Source organism: Mastigoproctus giganteus, chromosome 1 (genome assembly GCF_048544385.1).
Source record: "Mastigoproctus giganteus isolate SK-2022 chromosome 1, ASM4854438v1, whole genome shotgun sequence".
Classification (NCBI taxonomy): domain Eukaryota; kingdom Metazoa; phylum Arthropoda; class Arachnida; order Uropygi; family Thelyphonidae; genus Mastigoproctus; species Mastigoproctus giganteus.
The window spans coordinates 261,291,450-261,307,815 of record NC_143575.1 but is presented as its reverse complement, the minus strand read 5'-3'; the positions used below and the strand labels follow the sequence as shown (position 1 = coordinate 261,307,815).

The 16,366-nt window shown below is 35.9% G+C and overlaps 1 protein-coding gene across 1 annotated transcript in view; it reads left to right on the top strand.

Annotated features, from left to right (window-relative positions):
• Window positions 1-5,510, top strand: part of LOC150091859 (glypican-6-like) — a 162,069-nt gene extending 156,559 nt beyond the window's left edge. The window contains exon 9 of the mRNA XM_090385944.1: window positions 4,846-5,510. Within this exon, the coding sequence (XP_090242070.1) occupies window positions 4,846-5,072 (227 nt within the window). The 3' untranslated portion in view covers window positions 5,073-5,510. The remainder of the gene's footprint in view (window positions 1-4,845) is intronic.
• The last annotated feature ends 10,856 nt before the right edge of the window (window positions 5,511-16,366 follow it).

Below are 16,366 nucleotides of genomic sequence, written 5' to 3'. Positions count from 1 at the left end.
AGGGAGAATACACTTGAATTATAGAATATCTTTAAAGCAAAAAATCACTGAAGCCACGAATGCATACGTACCATTAAGAAAATATTTTAGGGGGATGCTGAAATGGATGAACGCAGAACTGGCCATTCAAATAGATCAGAAAAAGACAGCATGGGACAGTTACCGAGCAATGAAAAGTACTGAAGCCTACAACAGCTACAATTTTATTTGTAATAGTACTACAAATAAGATTAGAGAAACAAAGACTGTGTATGAGAAAGCACGGGTTAAGAGAGCAAAGAATGGGGACAAGGAATTTTTCATTTATGTGAATATAAGGGGAAAAAAATGAATCAGATTGGACCCTTGTGTACTGAGTGTGGGAAGGTCTCAGACATTTGCAGATGAATTGAACAGATAATTTGCATCTGTCTTTACTGAAAAATAAACATTCATGCTGGGAAAGTAAGGCTGAGTCATATGAAGTTAATGATTTCAAAATTATAGGTGACTGTTTATTAGAAAAACTTTTGAGCATAAAGGCAAGTAAGGCTCCTGGAGTTGGTATATACCCAGCAATTTTGAGGGAGGCTGCCCGGAAGTGTATTGAACCATTGAAGTCAATTATGAGGACATCTTTGACTTGGGAGATATTCCTTTGGATTAAAGGTGGTTCTAAGAACAAAGCTTGTAACTACAGACTGATTAGTCTGACTTTAGTGGTAGGGAAAATCTTAGAAACAATGATTAAGACTGCAGTCCAGGGACATTTAGAAAAATATGTCATTCTGAATAACACACAACATGGTTTTATTAAGGGAAAATCACGTTTAAACTAACTTATTAAGCTAGTTTACACAGCTACTCATTGAGCTGGATGTAGGGAATAATTTCAACATAGTTTATTTGGATTTTAGCAAAGCATTTGACTTGGTTCCTCATGAGAAGTTACCGTATAAGCTTGAACAGGTTAGGATTGAGATTCTAAGATGGGTTGCAGAAGGCAGAAGGGTGTGATTAATGGATATTCTTCAGATTGGTCTAAAGTCAGAAGTGGGGTGTCCCAAGTATTGATTTTTGGACCACTATTGTTTCTGATTTTCATTATAACGATGTCAGCAATGAATAGAAGGCATAATGTCAAAATTAATAAATTTTGAAATTTTGATCAGTACCAAGCAACACTCCTTCAGGATGACTTGAACAGGCTGCAAGAATGGTCAGAAAAGTGGCAGCTATTTTTTAATGCAGCAAAATGCAAAGTCTTACACTTGGAGAATAGCAACCCCTAAATAAATTATACACATGGCGGGGTTGAATTAAAAACAGTAGAGAAAGAAAAGGATCTGGGAGTTACAATACAGGCAGCGAGGAAAGCCCATGATATCCTATCGATGATTTATTAAACATTATTGTGTAGAGATATGGAGGTCATATAGCCCACTATATAAGACAATTATAAGACTCATTTGGAATGCTATTTGGGTATGGAGACCTCATCTGACAAAAGACTTCTTGAAAGGGTCCAAGGACATGCAATTTGTCTGGTGAGATTGGCAAAAAGGACGACCATATGAGGAAAGACTGATAATGTGGGCTACAGAACTTGGCAACCACGCACATCAAGGGTGACCTGATGAGGTTTATAAGGCTCTGAAAGGGGTTAGTAAAATAAACAAAGTTGGAATTTTCACTGTTATAGGGAATTCCAGAACTCAGGAGCATAAATTCAAATTACCGGGGAAGAGGTTTACACTAGATTGTAGGAAGTTTTCTTTTAGCCAGTGAATCATTGATTGCTAGAAGGTGGTTGAGGCTGATAATTTGAATAAATTCAAAGGTCAACTGGATAGTTACCTATGTGGGGGGAGGGAAGCATATAATTTGTATTTTCGTATCTACTTAGGGTTTTTTTTTTTTTTTTTCTTTCCCCTCCAGCAAGTGCAGAAAAAGCCAGTGGCTTCCTTGCACTATATGGCTGTTGCTATTAATGGCACCAGAGCTGTTGCTCATATCTGTATAGTTGTATTTTGACTATAGAAGTGTGTTTGCAGGCTGATTTGCATGTTTTGTGAAATGAAAAATTCCAAAAATAACTTGCTGGGATGGGGAGATCTTTTCCCTCCTCCTGAAATCAGTTAACTACAGAATCCTCCAAATGAATGGTAAAGAGCAGTGTATCATTCCAGTTAAGCTGCTGTGGAGGACAACTATTAAAATCAGCAGAGTAGTGTACGCCTGCAAATCACACTTGGGGCCCTTACATTATTGTAGCATGTATTGTTACTGTGCCCCTAAGTTTTAGTCTTAAGTCAGGTATTGAATTACATTAATAAACAATGACAAAATAACTACTAAATTTTAAATTGTTATTTAATATGAAATTTTGTAAAAAAACATCTTTATAGCTTTCTTCCATTTATATTTAATGGGTTCTGGAGGATCAGGGTGGAATTGCAATGAAAAATATTAGTTATCCTGTTTGTTGTAGTAGTAGGTTTTATGGAACATCATCATCTGAGACTGTATTGTTCATGGGTTGATTTGCATATTAGGTGGGTCAAAAACCTGGATAATTCTTGGAAAAAATTCCCTAGTTCCTCTGCCTAAGATCATCTAACTACAGCATCAATTAAAGATCTTTAATAATTATTTTAAATTCTGATGGAGGACTATTCATTGTACAGCCAGCTTATAAACTTCTAAAGGTTAGAATAAAGAAAGACAGCCCATACAACCAGTTAGGTTAAGATTTTCTTTAAATTACTGCTGTTGTTAATGTGAAAATTATTACCACCAATTGCTTAGTTTATAAAATTAGCAAATACTGTAATAATAATAAAATACTACCATTATGAATATGATGTTAATATTGTTGATTAGTTTTAAAAAAAAAAAAAAAAAAACGTGTGCCGAGTGAAGCATGTGAAGCATCCTTGGGTCACCTACAATGGAATTATGATAACTAAAGTAAGAGACATATACTTATGATTGCAACGTATGTAAATGTCTCAATTCTATATTTTCAAAAATTATTGATGTGAAAACATCTATAGTGGCACCTGACGACAATGGAATGTAATGAAAATTATTAGGCTTTTGGCTTGGATTTCACTAACTTCTTTGAAGCCAAGGATGTTTCACATCAAAAAACAGAAAAATCTCTTTAATGCTGAGCTGACAGCTTTTAAAATTTAAGGTACTGTCAGAATTCCACAATGTCTTAAGTGTTGGGAATTAATTTGTGATTTTGAGAAATAAATATTTCTCAAAATCACAAATCTGAAGGAAGGCAGTAATGTGTCCATGCCAAATATTACATATGTGGTATATGAATATATCATTGAGGGAACAAAGCATAAACAATTTCTGTTCCTGTGCAATATCTACTGGACAATCTTTCTCCCCCTCCAGTGATCTGTCTGGTTCCTTGACTGTGCTTGACAGTTTGCTTCAGACACTGCCACATGGCAGCCTCAGACTTAATTCTACTATGTTTTGGGTCAGATTATTAATTAAATAAATAAATTTCCATTTATTCTCTAGATGGCCGAGGCCAAATTCATTGAGACTGCATACATATTGAATTATAAAGGCCAGCCAGGTTTTCAATGGGCCATGCATTTTTTGTAACAGCTTACTGGCTTCATACTCCTCAATCCTTCATACTCCTCACTTTTGGCTGTTCGTGCTATTTACTGAACCATGACTGGCCAAAGATAAAACTTAGCAGTGGAGAGAACTCGGATACTTTATTATGAAAATGATGACAATAATAGATTATCTTGGATATGGCATGAGAATATATTTCTAGTCACAGTCAGATTCATCAAATAATCTATAAACATTGCCAATGGTTAGCTCAAGTTTCTTGCTACTAATTAAGGTAAGAATGAAGGACGATACTGAAAAAAAAATCTTTGAAGGCCTTCTCTAGTACCTTGCTGAGGTCAGCGGTATGCTTACTTATGGATTCAAACAAAAGTACTTTTAGATAATAAATACTTCACTGCATTCTATTTTTCTGTGTTATTGTCTTGGGAATTCTCTGTTTCTAAATTCGAAGGCACAACTATGGCAGTTGGTTTGGATCTTACAGGATCCCCATCAGATAGCATAGAGCATCCCCAAGACAGAAAAAAAACAGAACACAGAGCTTCATTTATTACCTAATTATTTCAGTGCTGGCATTGAAATAATTAACAATTATTTAAATTTTTATTTTCACTCAGGCCCAGCTCTGCTACTGATTTTCTTAAGCATTGATGTCAAAATGAGTGCAGAGTTTCTTGCTAGTAATCTATAGTCCCAAGGACCATAGATTACTAGCAATGTCTGGGAACTCACTAAAGTCATCAATATATTTGACTTGCGAACTCAAACAAAGGGTTTTTCCTTGATTTATTACTGGTTTTTCAGCCTTCACAAAATGCAAATTAGCCTGTAAACACACTTCTGTAGACAAATACACAATATATATATGAGCAACAAGTTCTGGTATCATTAAAATAATTTTAATTCTTTTTGTCCCTGAAGTTCTCCCTTTCAAAGCTTACCATACCAGGCTACATGAAATGCTAGTACAGTTGTGCTGGTTGCGATTTTCCATCATACCGTAGATAAGCAGTCACTAATGTGAGGAGCTATAGATGATTGGATTATAGAAATATGGAATTCGCAACAGGTGGAAACTATTGTATAAAAGGTTGGCAGTACAGCTTCAGTTGGGAGGCTGAAGTTAAACAATTAAAACTGTAACTTAAACAATTTTAAGTAGGAACGTTGTATTATACTATACTATTAACGATAAACTTGTTTCTTGCAAAAGTAACGTTTTCTCCTAATGATTTGTTTTTGTCTTTTCAGCTGACTTGGCTAGTGGCAGTGGTAGTGGCAGTGGCTATGGAGGTTATGGAGTAGATACTGTGCCTGATGGATATGGAGATATTTACTTCAGTGTGCCATCTTCCACACAGAAAGCACCTCCCCCACCTCCAAATCCAACTAGACCTTCTTCTGCATCTCTATATGCGCCTTCAAGGTTTATTGCTCTCATTTTGGTGCTTTTGAGTATAGGAAATTTTTATTGGTGACTTTAATAAAATTAATTGAAAAGTTGTCAAGCCAGAGGATTTGCCTCCACTGTTGGATGGCATGCTACAGACGATAATTTTGAGCATGTTGGAATTGTCTCCTCTTCAGAAAACTGCAGTCTAGAAGGGATTCTTATAGTATGACTGTGTGGTCGTCATAGTGCAGGCAGATTCGGAATGAGATTGAAAAGTTAAAACTGTGGGTGGTATGCGAGATGTTTTATTTTTGTATTATTACAGAGAAATAAAATTAATGGGGCCATTTAGAATGATGAAAAAGTTTGGTAATCAAGTGCCCAAAGTAGGAAAGTTCAGCCTGCTACTTACACTGTCACAAGATGTGCATCAGTTTTGGTTGACTTGTGATTCCTGAAGCCCTTTAATCTTTGAATAGCCATCAAAGACCAAAAAATTTTAGACTTGTTTCCCTTTAGTTTTCCTTTAAAACAAAATGGAAAAATAGCATTTATTTTTCATTTCATTGTAAGGAGTGAAAACATATCACAAATGGATTTTTAAAATCTTTTCACCGTCTTTGTACAATGGTGTAGCACTTTATTTATAAATTTCTTTCATTTTTAATTTTTTTTTTCTTCCTTAAGCTGCTAACCCATTTTAAATTATGTAACTATAGCATTTTATGTACTCGATATAAAAATATTGAAATCATTTTATTTCAGATTGTGATAATAAATACTAAAAATAGTAATTTGGTTTTTACAATCCAGAATTGCAGGAAGGTATGGTTTTGCCGGAACAATTACAAATGAATTTTTTTTTATTTATTGTTTATTCTTATTGAATGCTGAAACAGACTTTTCAGCAAGGTATTTTTATACAGATGGCCTACTTTTTGCTATAAAGTTTTCTGTTACCTTTTAGTTTACTGATATTCAAACATTTTTTTCTTAGTCATTTAAATTATTTTTAAACGAGTATTTATATAAAGAATTTTTTATATCACTGCCTACTGTTGGACTTAATTTTTTTTTTATTCCTGCGGAGTATTTTAAATTCTGTTGGATATTTGTAAGACGAATTTATTTTATTAAAAGTTTTAGCAACATTGTATAAATGGCTGCAGTATCCTCCCTTTAAAAAAATAATAACTAATTTGGTACATTTTATATAAAAAAAAAAAAAAAGAAATATCCCTATATTTATCATCGTAAAGGTAGCTAATTTTGTTTTTGTTGTTGCTGAATGATCTCAAACCTCTTTGTTTACGTGTTTTCGTTACAACATCCAGTGGCAAACACGTATAGATGTACACATACATACACGCACACCTTGAAGTAGATGTGAACCGACTCGCTCTTTAAGGAAAAAAGACAAAATACAAACATTCATAAAAATTCTTTGAAAGAAAATAAGGAATACTAGTATCAAAGTGTCACTGTTATTGTGCCAGTTATTAGTCTGGACATTTTAAGGAAGAAATGGTGAAAGCTTCAGTTAAAGTAAGGCAGGTGAAATAGTTGCTCAAACATTAACTCGATGTTGGAAGATATTAATCGTAAAACGTTTAGATTTCTTTTCGTCCCTAGATAATCAGTATATTGTAATGCTAGTTTTAAAATTGTCATTCCCTGTACCTTTTCGTTTATGCTGGATAAACAGCACTTAATATTCTTTTGATAATGCCAACAAGTTTTGCATTTTTTTATTTAAATTTTTTTAAACAAAGTATGTATTTGTACGATCACAGTTATCGACTTTTTTTTTTTTTAACAGTTGTCATTTTAAGCTAAATTTGTAGTAAGTGAAATGTCTACTCTCCAGGTGCTTTCAACAGTTATTTCTTCCACTAGTTTTAGACCCACTTAGGAGAAGTCTTGTTTAAATAGTTTTAGTGTAATACATTCTATGTGTATTTATATGAAAATAATCTTCTCCCTTTTCACAGAGAAGACTCCTTAACAGAAGTGCATTGCCAAAATCAAGTGTCTTTGTAAAAATACACTATATGTAAAAATAAATATTTTTGTTTAAATTTAAGAATGTTAAAACTTATTTCAAAATGCGTGTGCTCCAACTTAGCGTACGCGTATCAGTTTTGTTACAAAGAGAGTACTCGACTAAGACGTTTTTTGTCAAATGTGATCACCTAATTTTGTGTGACCATAAGTGTATTTATTTTTTACATTTGAGAAGTGCCATTAGATGTTTTCCTGCCACTGTATCCATAAATGTGTGTTTTATAATTTTATTTTTGCTTCTTCACTGCTGTGTTCAGGTAATGTGATGGTGTACAGTTTCAAACTTAATTTTCATGTTCACATTAAACTGACTTTGTTTTAAATTGTGTAGTCATGCTTTATAAATAAATCCTAGATTTGGAACTCAGGATAGGAATTTTTCACTACATAAGACTGTAAGTTGTTGTGAAAAGTATTAAACTGTTTGTATATATATTTTCTGTGTATTGTTTTTGTTTGTACAGTATATAAAATTGACACTAGAAATTTTAGCGAATTTTCATGAATAAATGGACATACCTGAAATGATCTTGTTCACACGTTGAAAGTGTTTATGGCTTAAAAGTGCATAGGATTAATCACTAGTTGCGATTATCAGTTTTCCTATTCATCTATTATTAAATGATGTTGGGAATAATAATTCCGGGTGCAGGTGTTGAATTGCCATGAACATAGTATGTCAGCCTCAAAAAAGTTGGAAAGCACCAGACTTGCTGTATCACCTATATGCAGTAGACTCCTGATTATCCAAGATGGTTGGGAAATGAATTGCTCGCATAATTCTCAGAATTAAATAAACATTTATAAATGACAACAAAAATGTAAATTTATACATGCATACTGTATTTGTATTTATAAATGTATACTACAATGTGAAAATATCTGATATAAAATTTAATATGAACATAATTTTCTGATTAAGGAAAACAATGGAGGTTGCTTTCCTGCTTTTTACCTACTTCTACATTCGCACATGATGAATTCTTTAGGGAAGGGAATGCTAGAAATTTGTCTAACTCTAAATGACTTTGTAATAACTGAAAGGAAAGCGGAGGAGACATTGTTGAGGATAGACATAAAAAAAATGCGCCTGAGGTGGATAAAATCTATCCAGTTATATTAAGGGAGGCAGCAAAGGAGGTAAGCAAACCCTTAGCCATAATTATGAGAGCATTCTTGGCTTCAGGGTATGTCCCTATGGACCAGAGAAGTGCAAATGTATTTCCAGTTCATAAAGGGGGATTAAAAAGGTGACACGAGTAATTACAAACTTGTTAGCTTAACATCTGTTTCGGGCAAAATAATGGAATCGTTGGTTCGAGAAGTAATGCAGGACCATTTGGACAGACATGCAATTATACCGCAGTCACAGCATGGATTTGTCACGGGATGGTCTTGTCTAACCAATCTGATAGGTTAGTTACTATGATGCAGTGACCAAGGAACTGGAAGCAAAAAATAATTTTGACATACTTGCATTTCAGAAAGACTTTTGATTGTTGCACATACTGCTGTACAAACTGGAGCAATGTGGCATTAAGGGCAAGTTAACTGCTATGGTTAAGTAGAAGAAGAAGAAGAAGACAGAGAGGTTATCAATGGGCACTGTTCTTTGTGGACTAATATTATTAGTGAAGTTCCCCAGGGTTCAGCACTGAGTCAGTTTTTTTCAATATTTAACAACGAATATTAGGCTTAATGTCTAAGTTTGCGGCGATGCAAATGTTGGCAGGATGGTTAACAACAGTCATCAGGGTGAGCTATTTCAACGAGATCGAGAAAAATTGGGTTGATGGGCTGACAAATGGCAGTTGAAGTTTAACATTGAAAAATGCAAGGTACTGCACATAGGCAGCAGTAACCCCAGAGTAACGTATCAATTGTGTGGTACTACACTCAGGGTAGTGGAGAATGAAGAAAACCTGGGGGAATAATTGTGCAGTCAGATATGAAATTCTCTGAATAGTGCAGACATGATGCCAGGACAGCCCATGGGGTTTTGTTAATGATATACAGAAACTTTGCTATCAGGGATAAGGAGGTGATTATCCCTTTGTATAAGGGCCATGGTTAGCTGCATCTTGAGTACTGTATACAGATCTGGAGGCCTCATTTTAGGAAGGATGTAAACTGCAGGAACGGGTACAGAAAGTGGAAACCAAATTGCCGAAGGGAATAAAGGGGTACTTTTAAGAGAGGATTCAGTTTGCAAGTTGCAGCATAGCATGTATATAAGGCTGGGCTGAACTCCAGATTAGGGTAACCCTTCCAACATGGCAAGGAAAAAGAAGTGATTGACAGGTGAAGGTACCTCCCACTCAGTGCAGTTCTCTGATTGGGTGATTATTGTGGAGGTGTTTTCTTTCTGATTGTTTTGTGTCATTGAGGAGGGGGGCGCTTAGCTTAGGTAGGGTTTTATCTCCCATACAGCTGTGTTTGAATCGGAAAATGAGTTCGCGATCTAAAAACAGCAGTAAGTTGGGAAGAAAACACCCTAGGTATATCAACCCTAGGAAGACTGGGCGGAGTCAACTTGTTGATCACTGCTTTCCTACTCTTTTGCTAGCCACCATGTTGGACGGGTTACCCTAATCTGGAGTTTAACCTAAGGCTGAAGTGAGTTCTACTGGCTGAACTCACCGAAGATTCACTAGTATCTCAACTTTGATTTCTTAGTTTTCATAGTCAAGTTGAATAAAAGCTTATTTTTTTATTGTTTAACTTTATTTCAATGTACAGAGTAAATTGTCAATTATGTGTGGGAAAATGGTCTTGAAAAAATTGCTATTTAAATGATATTTGTCAATAAAGGATACACCCTTACTCCCATTAGTCTAAAATAGACGTCATCATTCCTTATATGGGACAAGCCAGTTTATAATTTGTTTATAATTTATTGATGCTCTAGTTTAGGGGGGGGGAGATTTCCCCTTACTGGATCCGCCATACTCTAGAGATATCAGATATCTCTGGAATTGACTAACTATCCCCAGTTTTTTTGTAACGTCTCACATGAACTGGGTGGATCACTGTTCAAGCCTGTGTGACTACTAAATGTGGTTGACAATTATATTCAGCAAGAACTACAAATCACGTACTTGATACTACTTTTTCCGGTGCAGAACAGGTTTTGACTGCACAAGTTTTCCTGGTACCACATTGCTTTCAAACACAAGAACTCAAGAGTGCAGACATGATTTAAGTTGCCTCCAGCGGCTTAACTGAAGGGGGTTTTAAAATCAAGTATCTGGAAGACAAAATTTTTGTTTAAATTATTGTAATAAATTAAATCATTGTAGTAAATTGTATTTCTACAATATTTTGTATATTTAATTCTTAACTTTTATAAAGTAGTTCTGCTAAGTTAAATACTTTCTGGTAATTTTGGTAGCTCAATTTTAACTTCACTATTGGATAAAGTTTTGGTAATGGTATAATTTCTGATATACTTTTTAATTTAAATTCTTTAATACATCGTAAATTTAAACTTTGTAATTTTTAAGTTCATATTTTACCTAAATAATGGTTGTTACAGGATGCACTTTCAATACATCATCCAAGGACACTGCGACTCAGACAATGTATGCTGGATTTCCGGTGAGAGTCACAAGTTTGTTACTATAGTCTGTGGCATGTATACTAAGGTCAGTCTAGAAGATAAACAAAACTCAACTAATGATTCTTTTCTTTGAACCCAATGTAAGGAGTTTACTGATCTCAAATTAAGATTTTGTGCATTACTAGAATTTGAGTCACTGAAGAAATGGGTGCTTTCCTAGAAAGATGTAACTGGAAGCTCATCAGGGAGTTGAGTATTTCATAACCTAGTTATGAAATGAGAGTCTGCTGTCAGAGAAATTGATTTTTCTTTTTATTTATTTATTATTATTTTTTTAATACTGATAGCTGGACCGGAAGCAGGGTGTGTTTGCCTGGAGCAACAAGTGAAGTTACTAATAGATGCTCAGATTTTAAGAGTGGTAAAAATACGCATTATTATTAATGTGGGGACTGGTGATATTGAACGCGCGGGTGCATAAGTACACGTGCCTTGAGTGACCGGGGTTCAAGCCCGTGACTGCTGAATACGGTGCTGTTTCTTGTATTCTGTCTATCTTGTGAACTCCTTTGATCGTCCCGGAGTATAAACAAAATTTATTTATTTAAACAAATATGACCTGATAAATATAGTAGCATGCTGAGAAAATTCTGCCCAGACACAATAGGAATGGCTCTTGTGGGTAGCACAGGTGGTAGAAAGGCCATCCTCTTCACACCGGGTGGAAAAGATCTGAGTTAGTCCTCTCAATGACAGGAGGAATTATAATTGGCATTTTTCACAATGTAGCTGAGTTAATTGATCTTGGGCGAGGGACAGCATGGTTTTTTCTCCTGGAACCCCTGTTTTTTTCCCAGCAAACAGAAAATGGACCGTGGAATGCGCATTATATACTGAGCAATATGGCCTTAGTTGATGCTGAAAACCCTACAACAACACAATTGGTGAGATTATATGCTAAAAGCCTTATGAATTAAGTCCACACTTGAGGGACTCTGCAAGGTTCTAGAGGGAAGAATTTTATCAGTGTTGCCTGCACTTGTAGTTTGGGAGGAATCTATTTTGTAGAGACAGTGTTCATTTGAACAATGATGGTGCAAGGATACGTTAAGGGTTCAGGGAAGTGCTAGTTGGGGGTAAGAAGGATAATATAGATACATGTTTATCTGGTGATATTGGTCAAAGTAATGTTTGTACACATCTCAACGATTCCTGTTTTGCTACAACAGCTGACGTTACCAAGATGTTCTGATGGCAACGTTTCAAATAAGCAGGGAGAAACATTTCAAACAAGCTCATAATAACTTCACGGAGTGTGCCAGAATTGTAAACTATAGAAGAATACTTAGTCCTAACTGTGTTTATAGTAAAAACAGCAGTGTTGTCTATAAAATTGATGATTTGAACTCCTGGTTGGGACAACAAAAACACAATGCCGCCCGAAAATCGAGAATGACGAGTTCCACTGTGGTGTGTATAATGTATTTAGGAGAGACATTGAAGATAGAAGAGATTATGGAGGCATGCTTCTTATCTAAAGCAGCCTGACAAGCAAGTCACCTGTAATAAGTGTTATGGATAACTTCAATCTCCCCCTAATTAATTGGAATAAGTGGGAGGGAAACCCACCGTGGGGTACAGAATTTTTAAATACACTAGATGATTATTATTTGTACCAGCATGTTGGAAAATACTAGGTAAGACGACATCACGGCTTAAAATACAGGAACCATGCAGTTTAATTAGAAGATGACGAAAGATAAAGGCACGGTTTTAATTTTGGAAAAGGGGACTGACAGTTTAAGGCGCTAGGTGACATCTATTAATTGGAAAGATTGCAGAGGGAGGGCGAATACATTTCAATTATGAATACCTTTTAAAAGCAATAATCACAGAAGCCATGAAGGCATAATACCATTAAAAAAAAAAGTAGCATGCTGGCATGGATTAAAACTGACTTGACCAGTCTAATGGGAAAGTAACAGAAAGAAATGTGAAGCCTACAACAGCTAGAAGTTGATCTGTAATACAACAGTACCACATATAGGTTAGAAAGATCAAGACGACTGAGAAAGCACTGGCTAAGAGAGCAGAGATTACGAACAAGGAGTTTCTCATTTATGTGAATACAAAGAAGAAAACTAATTAGATTGGACCATTCTGTACTGCGTGTGGGAAAGCCTTTGATAGTACAGATGAGGAATGAATATTTCGCATCGGTCTTTACTGGCGAAAGACCATTCTGGGGGAAGGCTGTGCCAAATAAGTGATTTCGAAATTACAGATGACTGATTATTAGAAAAACTCGAGCATAAAGGCAAGTAAGGCTTCTGGAGTTAATGGCATATCCCCAATACATAAAGGCAGTTCTAAGAGTGAAGTCGGTAACAACAGACCAGTCAGTCTGACTTCAGTGTCAGGGAAGATCCTTTAGAGGCAAAGATTAAGATTACGATTCACTTGGGACATTAAGTAGAAATGGCATTCTGATGGACACATTGCATGTTTTTTTTATAAGAGCAAGTCATGTTTAATTAACCTAGTAAGTTATTTTGACGCAGTTACTCATGAGCTGGATAAAGGGAACAATTTCGACATAGTTTATTTGGATTTTAGCAAGGCATTTGACTCAGTTCCCCATGAGAGGTTACTGTATAAATTAAAACATGGGATTACTGAAAAGATTCTAAGATGGATTTCAGGGAAGCTGCAGTTAAAAAGGCAGAGGGTTGTGAATAATAATCTTCAGATTGGCATAACATCAGAATGATCCCAAGAATCGTTTCTTGGACCACTTTTCTTTCTGAATTTCATGAACGACAGCAATAAAGGGCGTTATGTCAAAATTTGCAGACGACATAAAGAGTGGAAGAGGTGTTAATGGTCAGTTATCAGCAACGTTCCTTCAGGATGACTTGAACAGGCTTCAAGAATGCTCAAAAAAATGACAGCTATGTTTTAATGGAACAAAATGCAAGATGTTACACTTTTGAAATAGCAACTTCGGATTATCTTATACACTTGGTGGGGTTCAATTAAAAATAGTAGAAGAAGAAACAAATGATCTGGGAATTAGAGTACGTGCGGATATGAAGTTTTCTGAGCAGCGTGAATACAGTATGGGAAAACCCATGGTGTCTTATGAATGATTTATCGAACAACATCCTATAGAGATAGGGATCCAAGTATACAAAGCAATTATAAGACCGCATTTGGAATATCGTGTTCAAGTATGGAGTCTCACCTAAAAAAAAAAGACATTGAGCTTCTTGCATAGGTCCATAGACGGCAACTGGCATGGTGAGATCAGCAAAAGGGCCACTGTACAAAAAAAAAAAAGGCTTCGATTATGCCGGCTATGAAGTTTGGCAACCAGGCACCTTAGAGAGCCCTCGTCGATAGCACAGTTGGTAGGATCGTCGTCCTTCCTACACCGGGTGGAAAAGACCGGAGTTCGAAACCTTCGAAGACGGGAAGAATTTTTATGGCCTTTTTCGCAACGTGGCTGAGTTAGTCGGTCTCAGGCGAGGGTAGCATGCCTTTTCTCCCGGAATCTCGGGTTTTTGTCCAGCAAGCAGAAAATCGACCTCAGAACGCACGTAATTTACAGACGATATACACCAGCAACATGGCCTCAGTTGCCAATGCTCCTAAAAATCCAATAACAAAAAAACGCCTTAGAGGGAAACTGGTTGAGCTTTATAAGGCTCTGAGAGGGGGTTAGTAAAATGAGTGAAGGTGTAATTGTCACTGTTATAAAGAATTTCATAACTATTAGCCATGAATTCAAATTACAAGGGAAGAGGTTTAAACTAAATTGTAGGAAGTGTTCTTTTAGCCAGCGAGATGTTGATTATTGGAACAAGTTCATCTGTTGGTAGTTGAGTTTGAAGAAATTCAAAGGTAAACTGTCTTATTTTTTACCTCCATCTGAAGCCTGTGGCTACCTTGCAGTACATGATTAATAGTAATACTAATAGCAACAAACTTGTAAACCCCATCTAGTCCAATAATGAGTTTAGTTATTGATTACTTTAATAAGGTCCTAATACTGAACGTTTGTTTAGTAAGTGGCATCATAGTTAGGTTAAACTCAACCTAACAGTTTCACCAAAGAGGTTTATCTGATGATGGGGGTTAATTCGTTCCTCAAAGATGTCGTCATCCATAATTTTTCCTTTGTGTGTTGAGGGTGAAACTCGGTTGAATTTTTGCTCTCAGAAAGAAAACGCTCTCCTCCTTATTGAGCAGAAAGTCAGATTGTTCAGCTTTTTTCCTATTTCTGTTTGAAGGCCAAATTTTTTAAAATTCAAATAATTATCCTTAACGACATCAGCATTTAGGACACTGTATCAAGTATGGAGCTGTGGAACTCATCTAGAAAGGCGTCCAAATGGAGGCAACTTGCTGGTGGATCTGCAAAAGCACGCCCATATGAGGAAATAATTCGGATGTGTGGGCTACAGAGCTTGGAAACTAGACAACTTCAAAGGCGATCGAGGTCTATATGGCTCTGAGAGTTGTTGGATTTTAGGCAAGTCAGCGACTTAGACCACATTGCACCATTGCCTGTTATGCATTGTAGAAGTATGTGTTCATGGGCCAATTTATATGGGTGAGCTGAAAAACCTAGAATAACTCACGTTGGCCAATTCCCTGCACCTGAGCTAATTACATCCCCAATTGAAGATGTCATTAGAAATTCCTCCAGTACGAGAAGATCGAACCCGGATCTCTTCAAATGAGGATAAGTGACAAAACCACTATACTATCAAGTAGAATGGTACTGAGAGGAGATAGGAAATGAATGAAGACTGCCTTTTTAGAAGAACTGGGCAACTCAGGACTTCGAGATGTCATGTGATCGCCGCCTTTGTTTCGGCTTTGATTTCCATGATTTTTTTTTTTAAGAAGTAAAATAAACATCAAAATTAATTATGAGGGAAAGATGTTTAGTTCTTCTATGGATGGTTGAGGATGAGAGCTTGGACAAATTAATTCAAAGGTCAGTTAGATAGATACCTACATAAGAGGGAATTACATATGTAGTTCAGTTGTATTTCCTTATTTATTTTTTGGCTGGTGCAGAAAAAAACCATATGGATGATACTGATATCCGTATCTACTTTTGTCTGTAGAAGTGGAGGCTGAAAAAATCGGTATAACTTCATGAGGTCTATTCCCTTGGCCTGTGAAGCGGACTTCAGAAATTTCTTCGATGATCGACGAAAATCGAATCCAGACCACTCCAAATGAATTGGCAAGCAACGTTCCGGTTAAGCTGCACGCATTATCCGTTTAAAGACCATTTCAATTTCTGGACTGAACCATGATCCTTGATATGCGAATTCATCCACTACAAGGGCAGGGAAACTTTAAACTCTTATAGTTATCCTCAAACTGCTCTTCCAAGAAGTTTAAGGCATCGTCCACAGACACAGCAACTTTAAGGGTTGAAGATAGAAAAGTGAATGGGTATGTTTATACTAACAGAATAAAGATTAAGGAACAACTAGTCTAAAACCTATGACCCATATTTTATCAGGTGCATTCTTGCTTTAGGCCAAAAAACAGCTGGATGTATTTCCAACTGTTGGCCACGAGATGGAAAATCGTGTCTAATTTTAATTAAAATTTTACCATGATAATTTAGGTCAGTTAATTAAATTTAAGGTCAGCCCTTTAGGAAATAAAATTGTTAAAAATATTATTATGAATTCCGAAGTGAAAAAGAATGCAGAAAAAATACAGAAAAT